This window comes from Dermochelys coriacea, chromosome 2 (genome assembly GCF_009764565.3).
Source record: "Dermochelys coriacea isolate rDerCor1 chromosome 2, rDerCor1.pri.v4, whole genome shotgun sequence".
Lineage (NCBI taxonomy): Eukaryota > Metazoa > Chordata > Testudines > Dermochelyidae > Dermochelys > Dermochelys coriacea.
This window is the reverse complement of record NC_050069.1, coordinates 139,143,222-139,162,303: the sequence shown is the minus strand read 5'-3', so window position 1 is coordinate 139,162,303 and position 19,082 is coordinate 139,143,222. Positions and strand designations below refer to the sequence as shown.

Here is a 19,082-nt window from a genome sequence, read left to right as displayed (position 1 = left end):
AGTCAGGTAACAAAAAGCCGCACAAAGCCATCTACAGCAACAGATAACTATCAACTGGCATAGAGGAATAAGAAAGATATTTCACTCTTGAATTAAACTAGTGTTAGGTTATGTTTGATACTTTTGTGCACACCTTGGATAGTATTTCTGTACCATTACTATTTACATTATGTACTATTAACTGTATGTGCATGCATAAAGTTATCCAGGCATTTATCTACACTATTTACAAGTAGAAATTCACTGCATTTTCAAGAGATGCTTTTGTGAACTTAAGGAACTTAAGACACAATTTGTACAAGTGTTGGGCCTTGGAGGTCAGGTCTGAAATTTCGTGTCCTTAAAACATAAGTCTCAGGGTCAGGCCCGAAGGTCTATGACAATGCTCTTATTTACCATATCAAAGACCTGGATTTAAAGTCTTGGCTCCAGACAGTTCCTTCCAGGGACAACAAATATGGAGAAAGCTATAGAAGCAACATGCTTAGTTTTGTAACAGAAGATGGGGAAAAATTGCCTCAAAAAAGATACCTCTCCATCCCAAATGTTAAAGTTTTAAATCACAGAATCCAAAAGCCCATCAAAACCTTCTTCTGACTAGAAAGAAGATGGCCAACACATGGAACCCTGAGAGTGTGAAATGGGGGGCAAGAAGGGGAAATGGTCATAATTTAGAACTATGGGTATGTCTTCACTATCCACCAGATCGGCGGGCCACGATCGATCTAGGGGGGGATCAATTTATCACATCTAGTCTAGAAGTGATAAATCGACTCCCGAGTGCTCTCCTGTTGACTCCTGTACTCCAGCGCCGCGAGAGGAGCAGGCAGAGTCGACAGGGGAGCAGCAGCAGTTAACTCACTGCGCTGAAGACGCCACGGTAAGTCGACCTAAGTATGTCGACTTCAGCTACGTGTAGACCAGGGCTATGAGAAAATAAGGTAGATTTCTGGAGACAAAGATGAACAACATCTTATGCTGTTAAAAATCCTTGCACTGTGCCTGTTTGATCATCTTCTACAATTATTCCTCATTAAGGGAATCTTCAACATTTCTGTCCTTTGAGACAATTCACCCACCTACCCACCCTTCCAGCCTTTGTGTTCCTTATTTTGCACATCTCTTAAATGAAAGTCTCTGATGCTCATACTGGTAAGCTGAACGTAATGCAAGTACATGAGATCTTCTCCAAGATGTTATCAGTTTTTCCTTCTTAATTTGTTTTAACATTCTGCATAAAATTTAGAGAAGTAACCCTTGTTACTATTCAGTCATGAAGATTTGTGCACTAGGGCACCATATACTGAACTTTATCCTTACAATGATTTATCCCCTTTGGTAAAAGTAAACGTTGTAAATTATTTGTAAGAATAACAGAATTATAAATCTGCTTTACATAACACAAATGGCTCCGTACCTGTCATGGATTTCATCAGAGTGTGGATGCAAGTACTTTTACCTGCCCCACTAGGACCTAAGGCCATCATTCCATGCCTTACTTTCTGCGTTTCATACAGCTGGATAACTTTCAGTTTCCAGGGAGGATGACTAATTAGGCCAGCTTCTTCAACCTGTGGATATTGACATAAATCCAAACTATTGCTTCTTTTATGAATCAGAACAATTTGTTAATCAGATTCAAAGTTTATATGCATTACAAGATCCTGATCATATTTAATTTTTTATTAAGTTTCAGTACTTCTAAAAGAGCACTGGTTGAAGCCAAGTAATACAACAGTTTCTACACTGGAACTCAGTATCCCATCTTCCACAATGGCCAATGTCATATGATTTGAGGAAAACATACAATTCCAACAACAAATAAGTTTTAATACTGAAGGGACAAACTTCAATATTGATGCAAAAAAATGAATGATAATTTATTCTTATAATGTTAGGTTGTTACAAACTTTCCTGTATCTTTACTGCATTGTAGCAGATACAATTATTTTCATAGACATGATTTTGGAGAATGTGATAAGCAAATAAAAACATAAGCATGTTAGTTATTTAATTATAGGAACGGTTCAAGCTAAGGAAATTCTGAGGAAATCTATTTTTTAAATCAACATGACAAGTTCCCTCAGTGTCAAAGAAGAAAAAGCGATGTTTATTAGCCTGACTCTGGAATGCAAATTTATAGATTATTTTGGTTTAACATCCTATACTATTTTTATACTACATTTTCAAAAATTAAGTTATGATTCATGTTTTGTATAGAACTACAAGTTGAAATGATATAAATGGTAGCTTGTTTAAAAGAATGTGAAGTTATTCTCTGTTCAAGTCAAATTATGCCTGGGATATGATTTCAGAGCAATAAAACATGTAAAAAAAAAAAAAGAGGTCTTTTCACCCTCTCTTCTCTTCATTTCCTCAGTTTAAACCCAGACAAAGGATTTAACAAGTCTTATTGCCTGAAGTCTCCACTTAGCTTTTAAGAGAACACATACAGATGGGAAGTGCTTTGGTTACTTCTAACCCCAAGTTGCAGCTTAAAAAGTGAAAACTTTTTTTTAGCCATTAAATTATTAAAATGGCATAAGCTTTTTTGAGATGTATATTTGTAAATGTGCTACATCTAAATCCAAATAAAAACTTCTTGTTTATGCTCTTACTTGAATAGTAAGATATTTTATGTACAAATACAGCACGGTCATTTGACACTGTAATCATTAATGGGAAGAAGCCATATGAATATAAAAATATTTAATTTCACTGGGAATTAGTTATCTGACAGTCATCATAATGGGACAGCCCCAAGGGACGTGGCCCCCTTGCGGATCAAGCACCACGTGGATCGATCTCTGGCTAGGTCCTTAAGGTAGTTTGGCAGGATACTTAGTGTGTCCATCACTGGCAATGTTATTGTGCCATCAAAGCTTTTGGCACCCACAAAATTGCCAGCTGTATAGTGGCATTCCTTGGTGTACACACCTCGGAATTTGTTGGTCTTCGATTCTTCACATTCTTCAGCCTTCCTCAGTGCCCGTGTTTCACTTCTATATAACAGTTGGTATAACTGTGGCTCGATAGATCTGCAGCTTCATAGCAAGCTTGATGTCACAATATCCACACAGAGGCAGCTGAAGGACATGAAACATGGCGACAGCTGCTGCTATACAAGCATCCACATCTTTTGAACTTCCTCCAGCACTGCTTGACACTTACCAAGTATTTGATGCTCCTGATGTCCCATCTGATGGGTTAATATTGAGCTGGTTATAATCTGGAGCTGGAGGCTGCTTGATGTTAATGGACAGAGACTCAGATTTATCCAGATTAATAACCAGGCCAATGTGCACTGCTTTTTGCCTGATCAGATCAACTATCAGCTGCAGGTTTCCAACTGAGCCAACAATACAATGTCATTACCATATTGGCAAAAAGAAAAGGAGTACCGGTGGCACCTTAGAGACTAACAAATTTATTAGAGCATAAGCTTTCGTGAGCTACAGCTCACTTCATCGGATGCTGCATCCGATGAAGTGAGCTGTAGCTCACGAAAGCTTATGCTCTAATAAATTTGTTAGTCTCTAAGGTGCCACCGGTACTCCTTTTCTTTTTGCGAATACAGACTAACACGGCTGCTACTCTGAAACCTGTGATTACCATATTGGAGATCTCAATGCAGAATGGCAGTCAGCCTGTCAACACTGGCACCTGCTTTCTGAAGCTTATCCACCAACCTATCAATGCCTACCTCATCTGATCCCACAAACTTGCTCAATGCCCTGAACCAAAGGCCTGATGGAAGTTTGTAAAAAGAGCAGCTCACGGCTTATTAAATGCAGCCATCTTCTTGAAAATCTCTCTAGATAAGATCTGGTTGACCACATTGAATATCCCAGCCTTTGCCACAAACTGCATCACTGAATCAAGACATTAACAGGGAGGCAAAAAAACTTGCCCTAGCACTGACTATAGTTGCTACATCCAGCCTTATCGCCCTTTTTTGAACACAAGCAGATTAGCCCTCTTCTAGTTATCAGGAATATTAGTGTGCCATATGGTTTGGAGGAACCCATTCAGCCACAGTACAACAATACCCTCTCCTGTCTTTTGCAACTCAGGGATGAGGTTACAAACTTCTGGTGCCTTTCCAAACTTGACTTTATGGACTGTGATGCAGATCTCTCAGCTGAAGGAAGGCAGCTCTACTGTAACATCCTGCCCCTCTTCAAATGGAGAAGGGACTACAGGGGGATGGACAATCAAGAATCATCTTGAAATGAACTTCCCATTATTGGAACTGATCCAGCAGACTCTGGCTGATGCTGCCACCTCAATATTTAACTTAACAAGTTGGGGTCATGTTCCCTCACAGACACTTTGAAGTTGAATAGAGGGTGCGGAGATTGTGCCTTTCTGCAGCCTGTTCTAAATTAGCTGCCTGAGATGACCACTGGGATTCCTCATCTTTCTTACACAGTGACTTGACAACATCCCAAAGTATGTCCCATTCAGCCTTTGTTTTTGTTCTTGACAAACATATTTTTGAAGACGATTGTAACCTCTTTTTTTTTCTACCTTTGACTGCAGTGAGCATTTCCTCACTGATCTCTGGATAGCATATGAAGGGCGGGGGATCCAGCACTGAGTTGACATCAGGCAGCACTAACAACTTGAAACAACACTATTCCTCATCAGATGCGGGAGGGAGAGAGACTTCGGTCTCTAATGCTTTGATGGCCTTAAGCAGTTCAGAACAGAAAGCATTTTTGGTCGACTCTGACCCATTTTGGCTCATTAACTGGCAGTCTTCAAAGTCGGAGGCAACAGAAGCTGATGATGAGTGTTAAGTTCAGCACCTCTGCAAACTCGTACATCCAGGACTATTGACTGCCAGTGACGATTAATGAGGACATCATCAATAATAGTGCTAGTGAAACCAGCTGGGCTGTACTAGGCCTGTTTGTGAATCTTTGAGTGATGGAACAGTAAGTGAGTCATTACTATGTCATTGGCAGCCACAAATTCCAGCAGTTGCTGCCTGTCCTGTTCTTCTGCCCAACACTGAGCTTCCCAAGCACACTTGCCCAGGTGTAATTAAACTTTGCTACTTGTGCACTGAAGTCTCCAAAGATCACTCCGCTACTGAAGGGGAAATGACCAGTGAAACCTTACTAAAGGACGATTCTGGTATCCTGCGTGTTGATGGCAAATGTAAAATTGGTGCCTGGTACATTCAAATAGTGTCCGAAACTTCTAAAGCCATCCTCATCACGCAGTTGAAAAATCTGAGCATCAATATCTACACTTTCTAAAGTATCCTGGCCAAGAAGTGGTGAATACAGAGATGGGGGTTATACATTTTTGTTCTTAGGCTTCCCTGACAGGTTGCATCAGAAAGGGGTGGCCTTTGTACTTTCATCCAATGCCTGACCGGTCTGGAAGTATTGGAGGGTGATTAGGGTGACTTCTCAACATCTGATTACTTACTGGCTGTGGGTATCTTACGATCATCAACCACACCACAGCCAACAATGCAGCTGCACATAATTTTTACAAGCACCTGCAGCCACTTCTTAACGAATGCTTGTGCAACTCCTTACCAAACACAAAAAGACAAGAACCCCCTTTCCAAAGATTAAGGTCAATGTCTTCTTTGATGACTCTTCAAGTTTAAAGTTGCTAAGAATATTTTAAGTTTAAAAAACACTAACTTGAAACATGAAAGATCTTTATATAGGAATTAAGAGAGTTGGACTCGTTTGAAATAGAATTTCAGCTCCTATTAAGACCTGATGAAACTAAAGTTACCACACAAAAAGGACTGAATGAAATAAAGTAAAAACTACAACTTTTAAAGACAGACATTCTGAGATTTTCTGCCACTAAGACAAAGGCAATTAGAACCCTGCTGCATACGCATTAGCAGATTGCTTATTCATGAGTTGAAGATACTAACAAGACCAGCCCACAAACATGTTGAGCCAGATGGTGACAGTGGCTGAAAGAAGTGCATTTTCATCCTCCTATGAAATTATGAAAGAAGAATGTAAATGTCTCTGAATTCAGAAAGCAAGCTGCATGCTCTGCTCCTATCATCACAGAACTTATTCTTAGTACTAAACTCAGCTCAAACTGTTCATTTCATCACTGCAAACAAGCAAACAGCAACAAAGAAGCAAGAAGAACAAAGCAGTGGCAACATTCCAGGCCAACACTGCCTCTGCAACATGACATGACTAAGACTTCAGTTTCATGGGTGATATGGAATCTGCAGAAGTGCTACAAAGGGATTAGATTTAAGATTTTCTTGTAATGATTTTACTAAGAAATTGGAATGCTACTATAACATAATGTACTAACAGCTTCTTCTGTTAAACACCCAATTGTTTAGACTGCGCATTCCTGAAGAGGGGTATAGAACTGCTGGCCTTTCCCCCTCCCCCGAAAGGTTTGACATCATACAAGAGTGTTCTTCGGGCCCTTTTTCTTAGGGTTGCAACTTTATTTCTTCTACATAAAACTATTTCAAAACATCCATCATTCCTTCACCCTAATCTGGAGTCTTCTGCTGGGACCTATCTATTCCCTATGGGTTTCCACTGTACAGGCCAATTGCCTGAGAATCATATGCTGTTCCCAGACCTACTACAGGGGCCAGTCTGCACTACTGTCTCTTGCAGGAGCCTTCCAGTTCTCTGCAGTTCCCCTCTATCTGGCCTACTTGCTGACTTTTATAATCACCTGATCTCTAGCTGATCTGTTTCAGCTGGAAGGTGAGGCTGGGCCCAACTTCCATGAAAGAGCCAGCCATCCTGTGACATAGAGACTTATGCTCATCTTGGTAAACAGAAATAGTGGGATTTAATTTGAATTTAAGATTTTTAATATTCATTAATTTGTCTGTCTCAGGATGACACCTTGGGATGGTTTCTTTTAAGTCACTGAGTCAAAAACTCTTCAGTTTCTTAAGACGTAGCTACATCTACACTATGAGCTAGGAGTGAGAGTCTCCTGCTCATGGACACATACTCCATTAGCTCTCATGGAGAGAGTATGAGTATAAATAGCATTGTAGCTACAGCTGAGGTGAGCCGTGCTGAGTACATACCCACTGTTTTCAGGGGCGTTATATTCAACATAGCTCAGCCATGCCTCCTCTACCTCTACCAGTGCTACCTTGGCTACATTGCTATTTATACTCATGCTAGCTTGAGGAAAGCTAATGTGAGTATGTCTACGTGAGCAAGGGAAATCATGCCCCTAGCAGGTAGTGTAGATGTAACCATCTCTGCCAATTCATGAACTGCCCAACTATAACCCATTTTAGTAATCTGTGATACACTGAGACTAGACTCACTACTGAATTGGGGAATAATGTACTTCGGTTTTTGTTTACCTAGAGGAGAGTATTCCCACCAGGGTAGACCCAGTCTCAGAAGGTGTAACCTCTGTTGATATATCTCTACAGAGAAATATGCAGAAGAGATTGTATCTGAAGTACCCATTGTTTATTTTTTCTGTTCTATTTGTTTTGTTGTATTGTTATTTTTCTCTTGAATCATACAATAATCAGTTAATTGTGATTATTTGTCTTTAATCATGGTGTCCCCAAGAGCATTACAAAAAAAACCACCCTGTGATTAAATAATGGGAGTCACATCCCCAAACTGGCATTGATAAAGACAGCTATAAGATCTGGCTTACCCTCTCTTGTTTCACTAAACTACAATTTTTTAGAGTGGTAGCCATGTTAGTCTGTACCAGCAAAAAGAACGAGGAGTACTTGTCGCACCTTAGAAACTAACAAATTCATTTGGACATAAGCTTTCGTGGGCTAAAACCCACTTCATCAGATGCATGCACTGGAAAATACAGTAGGAAGATATATATGTATACACAGAGAACATGAAAAATGGGGGTTGCCATTCCAACTCTAATGAGACTAATCAATTAAGGTGGGCTATTATCAGCAGGAGGAAAAAAAATTGTAGCAATAATCAGGATGGCCCATTTCAAACAGTTGACAAGGTGTGAGTAACAGTAGGGGGAAAATTAGCATGGGGAAATAGTTTTTACTTTGTGTAATGACCCATCCACTCCAAGTCTTTATTCAAGCCTAATTTAATGGTGTCTAGTTTGCAAATTAATTCCAGTTCTGCAGTTTCTCATTGGAGTCTGTTTCTGAAGTTTTTTTGTTGAAGAATTGCAACTTTTAGGTCTGAAATTGAGTGTCCAGGGAGGTTCAAGTGTTCTCCGACTGGTTTTTGAATGTTATAATTCTTGACGTCTGATCTGTGTCCATTTATTCTTTTGCATAGAGACTGTCCGGTTTGGCAATGTACATGGCAGAGAGGCATTGCTGGCACATGATGGCATATATCACATTGGTAGATGTGCAGGTGATGTGATTAGGTCCTATGATGGTGTCCCTTGAACAGATATGTGGACAGAGTTGGCAACGGGCTTTGTTGCAAGGATAGGTTCCTGGGTTAATGTTTTTGTTTTGTGGTGTAGGTTGCTGGTGAGTATTTGCTTCAGGTTGGGGGGCAGTCTGTAAGCGAGGACTGGACTGTCTCCCAAGATCTGTGAGAGTGAAGGATCGTCCTTCAGGTTGTAGTTCCTTGATGATGCACTGGAGAGGTTTTAGTTGGGGGCTGAAGATGACGGCTAGTGGCGTTCTGTTACTTTCTTTGTTGGGCTTGTCCTGTAGTAGGTGACTCGTGGGTACTCTTCTGGCTCTGTCAATCTGTTTCTTCACTTCAGCATGTGGGTATTTGTAATTTTAAGAATACTTGATAGAGATCTTGTAGGTGTTTGTCTCTCTCTGAAGGATTGGAGCAAATGCCGTTGTATTTTAGAGTTTGGCTGTAGACAATAGATCGTGTGACGTGGTCTGGATGGATTTTTTAGTAATTTCGGGGATAAAAGTACTTGGCTCTCAACCACTTGAAACACCCTTTTCTACCCCACCATACCAGAACTTGGGAGGAAGGGCATTTTTCCTTTGACATGAGTTTGTGATTAGTTTTGCCCTGAAAAGACACTTAGCATTTTAATATCATGCAAGAATCTCAAAGTCTAAGATATTTAAGCTTCAAAACACACCTCAGAAATAAGTATTATATCCATTTACAGACAACTAAGCTGAGAAAGAGAGGGGTTAAGTGATTTTCCCTGTGTCACAACCAACTAGTAAAAAGCTCATGTTAAGAAAACAGGACTTTAGTCTCCTTGTCCTCTGATCTATCCATTGGAAAACTCAGCATTTCTGAAGCAAAACAATCAGAGCCCTTGGAATTATTTATCATAGAATATCAGGGTTGGAAGGGACCTCAGGAGGTCATCTAGTCCAACCCCCCGCTTAAAGCTAAACTAAATCATCCCAGCCAGGGCTTTGTCAAGCCTGACCTTAAAAACCTCTAAGGAAGGAGATTCCACCACCTCCCTAAGTAACCCATTCCAGTGCTTCACCACCCTCCTAGGGAAAAACTTTTTCCTAATATCCAACCTAAATCCACTACAATTTGAGACCATTGTCCTTGTTCTTTCATCTGCTGAGAACAGTCTAGATCCATCCTCTTTGGAAACGCCTTTCAGGTAGTTGAAAGCAGCTATTAAATCCCCCCTCATTCTTCTCTTCCGCAGCCTAAATAATCCCAGTCTTATTTTAGCCAAAGATTCTCATTTATGCAAGCTTATGTTCAGGTTTTAAACTCAGGCTGTTTGGCAAAAGTATCTGATGATTTTCTGTTTCACAAGTTTTATTACACACTGTAAAATAGTTCCCCTTACCCACTGTATGAACAGCTTGTCTTTATTTCACTGAATGCTCTCTTGTTTGTGTATTATGGGAGCAACCAATTGACCTTTATATTCTCATATGCATGTATCAAATATAACTAGGTAAGCATAGCTAAGTATTTAAATTGGTAAAGAAAATGTACTTCTCATGCACAATGTAGTATTTTAGATGGATAGTCAGAAGTTTTGACAAATAACAGCTGAGAAAAGAAGCTGAGGAATAGTTACAGCATTGGGCCCAAATTCAACATGGCTATTCATTTGAATTTATACTACTCAGGAAAGTTCTTATTGATGACTGCATATATGACAAGTGTGACGGTTTTGAGTTATCTGAGAGAGGTGAAATGTCCACTGGAGAAAAATATTCTTTACATACTCAGGTGTTTTATTTTTTAACTAACTTTCCACAGCAATTCTCTTCTGGGCTGAGAACAAGGATGACAAATGTCAGCCTCCAAAGAGTTACTTTATAGGTCATTGAAACTAGCATTCATGAATTTAAGTGACATTACTATAGATTCACTAGCATGTTACTATCCAATATTTATTTTCACTCAGTAAACTTATTCTTCCTGTATGGAATTTATTCATTTTCAAAAGGGTTTGATTATACTAATGTATTACTCTGTTTATACTCTGCACACAGCCACATTCTCCTGCTCCTTTTGTCAAGCTGGGAAAATTCCATGCATCAAAAGATGCATTATTACCTGTTTGTTGATGGCAGCTTCTAGTTCTGGATAGCCTGCTTTGTCAAGCTGTATACTTGGAAACAGGTCTTCAATCAGACTCAAGAACAAGGGTTCATCTTCATCAATCTAACAAAAATTAGAAAACCATGAGGAAAATAAGACAAATGCAATCTAGCATAACCAATAGTGCTTTAAGGTCAAACTCTGCACTATACCATGGGCCTAGAAATCACTGAAAAGACAGAAGTAATCCAATTAGATTTCCAGGTGTGTGGGATGATGCAGAGAGAAGAATCCAGATATACTGGAGACGGAAGAAGTGAAATTGCAAATAGGCCTAATGGCCATAAGTTACTGTTAACAGAAAACCAAAACATGTCCTATGATTTTAGTCATATATAAAAGTACAGATTGTAGTGATATTATAAATGACTGATAGGCCTTTACTAGAATCTGGATAGACACAGAAAAGCAGATAATTAACACAAGGATGCAAGTCTGTGGCATGGTAATTGTAATACAGTTTGTCAGTGACAGCGGTAAGGAAATGATGGAGAGAAATTAGAAGGAAATCAAAATTATTCAGTTTTGAACACTTTGCTTTTGAAATAGTGGTTGGACCTCAATATGGCACCATACCCAGTTTGAGTTAAGAACTGGACAGAAGACTACAACTCAAGTGTGGAGAAGCATAGCTGGGAACCATTCCTAGAAGCAGTAGCTGAAACCATGGGAATGAGGAGGTTGGCTACAAAGACAGAAGAGTCAAGGCAAAACCCGGAATGATGCCAACAAGAGGATGTAGCATTTCTGAACCACTCTTCAGAAAGGTGTCTGAACAACCAGATCACACAGAGCCACATCCAATCTTAAAGCGGCCCTCTTGATTGTCAGCTTATACATTGGTTTATCAAATAAGAAAGTTAGATGTTTGACTTAAAGACAATTATACAACATTTAGAGCTGCATGACTTACCAATTTAGAAAGGTTCATATCTCTCAGAACACGCATGACAATAGTAGATTCTGTATCAGTGGGGTTTGCTCTTTTTGCTGCCCCGAGCGTACGCAGCACTGACAATATATTCCTCAAACCAAAGTCATAATGCACCTAAGAGGTGTGAAAAATAAACAATCCACCTTTCTTAAAAAAAAAAAAAAAAAAAGATTCACAGCAAATGTAACAAAGCTGGTGGGACCTCTACTGTATAAATCCACCTGACATCCAACATACAGATTGCCTTTTGACTGCGTGGTCTTGCACAAGTTACCTCACCTCTGAGTTGCAGTTTGCCCATAAATGGAGATTATGATATTTACCCACCTCTGTAAAGCACAGATCTATGAATGAGAAGCTCAATTTAAGTGCTAAATTTTATCAAATGAATCTCCCAAGAGGCTGTTTTTCTTGCTCTCTTAGAGCATGAGTGCCATGTAGAAGGGTTAAGGTTCATGGCAGTAGCAAACTAAGTTTAACAGCAATAGATACTCAGTCAGAACCTGAAGTACTGTAGCAGTAATAGTATTCATAGGACACCTCAGTACGTATTTTCTTTGTCTTGTTCTTTTATATTAAAGTACACTTTCACTTAATGGTAATGAAGGCCAAGATTCCTGTTTAGTTTGACCATTTTGAAATTAAGAGTAGTAGTATTTATATTAGTTTACACCACTGTTCTGGGCTAGGAGACCAGTCCATTTAGGTACAAAAAAGGTCATTCTCCCATTACCCATATTTGATTTATGAACATAAATTAAAAAGACATCCATCTCATGTACATATGCTAGTAAGCAAACAATCTGATTTGTTCGGGATGCAAGTCAGAGCACGATTTCACTCGGTATTTAAAAACTCATTCATGGCAAAGATGTACAGTGTAGCGGGGAAGTTACCCCGCTCCTAGAAAAAAGGCTAGGCTGATTGGGGAAGCAGCCACAGCTGGGGCCACACCCCAATCAGGCCACACCTGGCTTTGTTATAAGGGCTCAGGGAGGAGCTGGATCAGTCTCTCTCTAGCTCTGGAGAGAGAAGGACCTGGCTACCTGGGAGAGAAGGGTACCTGAGGTAGACTAGAGATGGGGAAAGGCAAGAGATGCTGGGGCGCTCCAGCCTGGTAACTCCCCAGGCTGTAGGCCGTGTGCAAGGCCTAAAGAAGGTACTGGGGCTGCAGAGGTACAGTCCGGGGTTAGGCAGAGGCAGCTGGTCCAAACCCCCCTTGCCGATGAGTGGCCTTTACAGACTGCAGTTTGCCCCAGTGAGAGGGGGCTAGATGACAACTGGCAGTAGCCACTGAGGCAAGATGGGTGTAGAAGGTTGGTGATTCCCCTGGGAGGGGAAACCCAGCGCATGGGGGTGCTGCAGGGGGCAGAACCCTAGGATAAGGGGCATCAGGGTCTGGGAGGGGCATCAGGGTCTGGGAGGCCTGGGGCAGATGAGACCCGCAGAGGGCACTCTGGAGGTTGAAGAGCTAATTCCCAAGACAACCAGCAGGAGGTGCTGCACTGGTGAGTCTTGCTTTGCTACATACAGTATGAACCACAATGAGTAAATTAAGTGTTTTTTCTCTATGATTTAGGTGGCAACAGTTCCTCCATGAGGATGCCATGAGGTCTTTGGTCAAGGCCAGCTACCAAAACCCTTCCAGTGTTCTGGGAGGGAGGGAGAGAGACTATATAGAGTCCCCTTCACGGTTCATCTACAGAAGTGCTTTAAGGTAGGATCTATGAGGCCTGAGGAAGGACCCTTACTTCACACAAAAAGAAAAAGGAGTACTTGTGGCACCTTAGAGACTAACAAATTTATTAGAGCATAAGCTTTCGTGAGCTACAGCTTACTTCATCGGATGCATTTGGTGGAAAATTTGGTGGATTTTCCACCAAATGCATCCGATGAAGTGAGCTGTAGCTCACGAAAGCTTATGCTCTAATAAATTTGTTAGTCTCTAAGGTGCCACAAGTACTCCTTTTCTTTTTGCGAATACAGACTAACACGGCTGCTACTCTGAAACCTTACTTCACACATGTTTGCTATCTACATGGAGAGGAGGCCAGTGTTTTCTGGGATCCCCATGGAGTACGAAATCAGTGCGGTAGCATTTGAAGGATAGAGGTATGAGTGCCTTGAACACTTTTGCAGGAGGTGCATTTGTTTGTTATGGGGCCTTTTGGGGAAAGCAGGGACTGATTGAGTTTACTTTTATTTTTAACAAGGCATCCTTCGATACATCGTGGGCACATCTTAAAAGAAGAATTCCTGAACATACAACACTAAATTAGGAAGTATAAAAAACTAGATCCTTGAACTATTGCTTTACAGAGCAAGCATTTGCGAACATATAAACCCCAATTAGTCTTAATCTGCCTCTGCTCATTAGAGCCACATTTGAATCGTAAATGGGGTATGGTTCAATATCACGTCTTTGCACACAAAGCAGTAAACCCAGAATAGAAGATAAAACCTCATGGAAAACAGAGAGCACCAACACCAACAAAACTGGGTTTTGTTTGTGTTGATGAACACCGATTAGCCCCCACTTCTCTGCTCTGTGACTCTCCAGTCTTAAACATTAGATTAAAAATCTTTTGAAAGGTAGTTTTCTGGCAGCTTCACCTGCTTAGATAGCTGCTCCTCACACAGCTTGTACAGAGTGAAGAATTTCCTTGCCAGTACAATGTTATCTATGAATCCACAGCTAGCCAGCTTGACACGAATTATTATCTGACGATCAGGAACCATCATGGCCACTAAACGGAAGTTTATCTTCAAGTTTTCAGGCAACTCTTGTCGCCCAGCATATCCTGGGTTCTGATTATGAGGAAAGAGTTTGTAGTTTACTTCATTAAATGTAACAAGATAAATAAGCAAAGATACTTCTACAGAAGTTGGACCAAAATATTAACTATTATTATTAAAGTATTTGTGACAAACTCTACACAGGATTTTTGATATACTACCAGAGTTTTGGTTTTAATACATGTTTGCACTCTGAAGTACCCACAGACATGACTGAAAATGCACATATGGAGTCATGTATGATTACTTACTACTTTGTCTTAGTACTTCTTATTCCCTTTAGCATTGCATAGCTAACACAGCTAAACAGGTAAGAGCTGGATTTTATTTCTTCTTGTGCATCAGAATTATTTACCCAGTTTTAATCAGCTACACTTTTGTCAACCTGTTCAAGGTAATCTTATCGCACAGGTATCAGAGGGTATAATTTGGCTGGCAACACACAGATTATAGGTCACAAGAATAAATATCACTAGTTGACTTTCAAATCCCAGGTTGAGTCTGAAGGGGTAGTTACTAGTAAAAATAGGTTTACCAGTGAAATGTGCACATTTGATCTGGAATAACTGAAACTCAACCCTGCAAATCTGCTTTATAACAAGGATTACTTCTCAGACTGGAAATGAGTTTTAGGAAACTAGTGATTTCAGCACCGGGGGGGGTTAGTAAATACAGTAAAAGTATCGAATTGTAAGCAGTGACATTGTGGTATTATCACTGAAATCTCATCTCCCCTCAGAGTACCTACCATAGTAAGAAATATTCCAAATTCAGGGTTCATTTCCACATTATCTCCATCAGTAAATAGAAAGTTCTTTTTACGCTCCTTCTTACATGTTAACACAATTGCAATTTGCTGTGCAGCTACTGATAATACAGGTAAGTCGATACGGTTAAATTCATCAAAGCAGCCCCAGGAGCCAGACTGAGCAAGACCTTGAAAAGAAAGAAATCTCTGAACAGTCTAATGGAAAGCTCAAATTTTAAAAAGTCACACAAAACCTAGTCAGAAAGGTTTCTGTTGAGCCATATCCTTTTAATAGGAAAAATACTACTATTAATAGAAGAACATTTATCTTGTCTTTGAAGCTGGTCTACATGAGAAAAACTGTTATTGTAGAATACTGACCGCTAATGTAAACGGTAGACCATAACAGTTGAGTATGTACTAGATTTTTTTTTTTTACAAAGGGGTGTCTCAATTTGGGACTTCTAAGCATGGGAATTCTCACCTTTGAAGATTCTTCCTAGTCCTCTGAAATCCATCTGGTCTGAACAGTTGAAGACTACTACATATTTACCAAGGCATCTCCCCATATCTTTAGTAGTTTCAGTTTTGCCTGTCCCTGCAGGTCCAGCAGGTGCTCCACCCATGTTCATTCCCAGGGCCTGAGCCAAGGTGATGTAACATCTACACAGAAACAGACTGTTATTAGGTATCTGCATTGTTCAGGTACCCATATCTGCTTGATGGCCTAATTGAAAAATGCATCAGTGTGATTTGAAGCCCAGTTCCACACAAGGAAAGCCCTCAGTTAACAAGCTTCATTAGCATTTCTGCTGTGGGAGAGAGATCTTCCAATTTATTTGAGTAGAAATACTCCACATCAGCAGTCTTTGGTGCTTTTTACTGGCCATTTCAGAGCCACCCTATCACCTCAGCCTGTGCACAGTAGGGGAGAAGGTTGAGGGGGATGTCAGTTGGTAAGTGGAAGCTCATGAGGACGGAATAGACAACAGCTCCAGAACACCAGCTTCAACAATTTTACCTTGTTTAATTGCTCAAATTACTTTAGCTGTTGTGGCTCTCAAAGTAGGTAATATGTACAGTGAAGCAAAATCCTGTATTCACCTCTAGGACAGTGAGATGTATTATCTTTTCCATCTTTCACTCTTATGAACCTATGACAGGGCAAACTACAGCCCGCAGGCCGGATCCAGCCAATCAGGGCTTTCAATCTGGCCCATGGGTTTCCCAGCCCAGTGGCACTCCCGGAAGCGGCCAGCACCATGTCCCTGTGGCTCCTGGGGGAGGAAGGCCAGAGGGCTCCATGCGCTGTCCTCACCTGCAGGCACTGCCCCCCGGGAACAGGGAACTGCGGCCAATGGCAGCTTTGGGGATGGTACCCACAGGGAGGACAGCGTGCAACAGAGCCTCCTGCCCCACCCCACTCCCAGGAGCCACTCACGGACATGCTGGCCACTTCCGGGAGTGGCGCAGAGCTAGAGCAGGTAGGGAACCTGCCTTAGCCCCGCTGCGCACCACTGCCACCGCGGAGCTGCTCAAGGTAAGCGGGGCTGAACCAGAGCCCGCACCCTGAACCCCTGCCCTGAGCCCCTTGCTGCAGCCCTCTTGCACCCCAACCCCTTGCCCTGAGCCCCTTCTTGCGCACCACACCCTCTCCCCACACCCCGCACTCCCTCCCACACCCCAAACCCCTGCCCCAGCCCTACATTCATGGCCCTCCATACAATTTCCCCATGCAGATGTGACCCTCGGGCCAAAAAGTTTGTCCACCCCTGGTCTATGATGTGATCTGATGCAAATTCAGATTCAATGAAATTGGTCCTATAACAAGGTCAGATGAAGAACTTACAGATGCTTGAGACAGCAAAAAATAGAGACGTTCATATTGGTTATTTTGGGTTCATCAAGATTCATCCTGTCATCACAGTCATGCAGGTGGAGCCCCTACTTCCAAGCAGATCCACACTGACTTCAGCTCTCAGATTTTATTGCACAATAAGAACTTAAGTTTGTGGCTAAATCTGATCCGCATTCATGGGCATTTTCATGTGGAATTTAACTCAATTATTTATTTTTTTTTTTTTCAAACTATATTACTTATGTTAACTTTCCTCTAAATAATATAGCTGTTTTATGTCACATATCAGCCAACATAAAGACGAACACAGCATATAGAAGTAATCATGAATTTCTGAACATTACATATTGTAAAGGAAAAGAACAAAAATTATGCCTTGATTTCCAGGTCATGTAAACCCACTGAATGTAAGACTGAACAGGACACAAATCAGAACAGATTTTGGCCCCAAATAAGCAAAACTTTGAAACAATCCTTGTGGTGAGAAGCCAAAAATGATGAACATTGGGTAAGTAATAAAACTTTTTTACCGGTCAGTGAGAGGAGTTATGACAAGCCTGTCAGTACAGCCTAAGAATTCATTCTGGTAGGTAAAACCCACATCAGTGATGTTAATCATCATCTTGTCAGAGTCTTCTTTGAAGTAAAATCTACATTGTTTCAACCACTCAAAGTCTGTAGGGCTCTTGACGTGCATACGGCACTAGGAAAATAAAAAAAAAATCCTCAACAGAGCTAACTGATTAAAATAGGCATTTTGCATTTATATACCACATTATGTTAATAGATCTCCAAGAGCCAGATTAGAGCACCACTAGAAATTCACTCTATTCAGCAGTGAACTGCAGCAGCTAACAACATTACACACACTTGCTGTGTAATGGGGGCAGAATTTTTGGCCAAAGTTTTTTTGGAGTGGCACCATGGAATCTAGTGACCATATAAAGTCACTAGAACCTCTGACTTTATGATATTTTCCAAAAGACCTAAACACAGCTAAACAGCATGGAATTCTGTCTTGGAAAGATGGAGGACTCATTCAGTCCAGCTACCATTTGATTATATTATTTTTAGGAATCTAAGAACCTGATTCTCTACTGCCTTCCAGCTTGGAGCTCACACCTGTGCAAAGAGCATGTAAAATGCCACCAGATCAGAAAGAGGGAGGGAGTACAGAAAAATTTCAAGAAATGAGGTAGGACTTAGAACAAGAGCTTTTTTGCATGTGGGTGCTATCGTGTTCAGAAACAGTAAAAATGTAACAGAGAAGTGGTTAAAAAAGGAAAACTGTCACGTAAAGATGAGACTCACCCAAACTATCCCTTATCTAAAATGTACTTATTTTTATTCCTAAATAGGAAAGGATGGTGGAAGTAGAGAAAGGTGGGTCTTGACTGGCTAAAGGGGAGAGGAAAGGGTAGCCACATCCTTCTTTCTCAAGATCCCCAAAAGCAACAGAGTAATATAAGCCCCTGCAGGTGTCTTCATACTTTGAAAATCTGAGCATACCTTGGGTGGTAACTTATGTACAGTTGGCAAGTTCTCTCATGATCTCCTGAAGGTTTGAAAAAAAAAATCTCCAGGTTTCTTTCCAGAACAAGCAGTTTTGTTTTCCTTTTACAATATCTGTCTCATTCTGGATTACCATGGATGCAGCAGATGAAAGGTGCAATTTATTAATCTTACAACCAACATGAGCTGATATTTCGAAAGAATTATTATCTATATTGTAGAGATATGCATACATCTCAGAATTACAAGGGTTGGCTGGATTTGTGTGTGTGGCACATCCAGACAGCCCCTATAAGGTGTGCTTCCTCCCTAAGGGGAAGTAACCCTGAAAGGTCAGAGGTATTTCCTGCCTGTGGAAAAGTGGAAGGGTTTTGTGAGAGCAAGCATCAGGAGGGGAATTGCCTTTGTTCTCTTTATGTTCTGTTGTTACTTAGCTTGTTCCTGTGTCATCATTCCACTGCCTGCTTGTGCTACCCCACCAAGAAAGCAAGCACAAAGTCACACAACAATATTTTGCCCAGAAGCACCACGTAGTAAAAAAATGCTTCATTTATTATTAAAGTCAATGGATATTTTTTGGCCTGAGCTGTAATTTATACTAAGCCTTCCCCCACCATCTCATCTGATTAGGCTGCTCTGGCAGTGTGAAGTGACTACATGGATGTAAGTGTGTTAGTCAATGAGTTTAGGCCCTTTGTTTTAGGTTTAGTGTTGTGAATT

General features: G+C 40.8%; 1 protein-coding gene and 1 long non-coding RNA gene across 2 annotated transcripts in view; one reads left to right on the top strand and one right to left on the bottom strand.

Moving 5' to 3' along the window:
* The window catches only part of DNAH5 (dynein axonemal heavy chain 5), a 316,306-nt gene that overhangs the window by 123,567 nt on the left and 173,657 nt on the right, over positions 1 to 19,082 (bottom strand). Inside the window, exons 35-41 of the mRNA XM_038392521.2 lie at positions 17,381 to 17,553; positions 15,477 to 15,655; positions 14,993 to 15,180; positions 14,062 to 14,256; positions 11,428 to 11,562; positions 10,470 to 10,577; positions 1,418 to 1,571 (exon numbers count right to left, since the gene is read on the bottom strand). Of these exons, the coding sequence (XP_038248449.2) occupies positions 1,418 to 1,571; positions 10,470 to 10,577; positions 11,428 to 11,562; positions 14,062 to 14,256; positions 14,993 to 15,180; positions 15,477 to 15,655; positions 17,381 to 17,553 (1,132 nt within the window). The remainder of the gene's footprint in view (positions 1 to 1,417; positions 1,572 to 10,469; positions 10,578 to 11,427; positions 11,563 to 14,061; positions 14,257 to 14,992; positions 15,181 to 15,476; positions 15,656 to 17,380; positions 17,554 to 19,082) is intronic.
* On the top strand, positions 12,418 to 14,065 carry LOC119851914. Its single transcript, XR_005291450.2, has 4 exons — positions 12,418 to 12,607; positions 13,028 to 13,165; positions 13,435 to 13,560; positions 13,662 to 14,065. It is a non-coding gene; the product is annotated as an uncharacterized LOC119851914 (long non-coding RNA).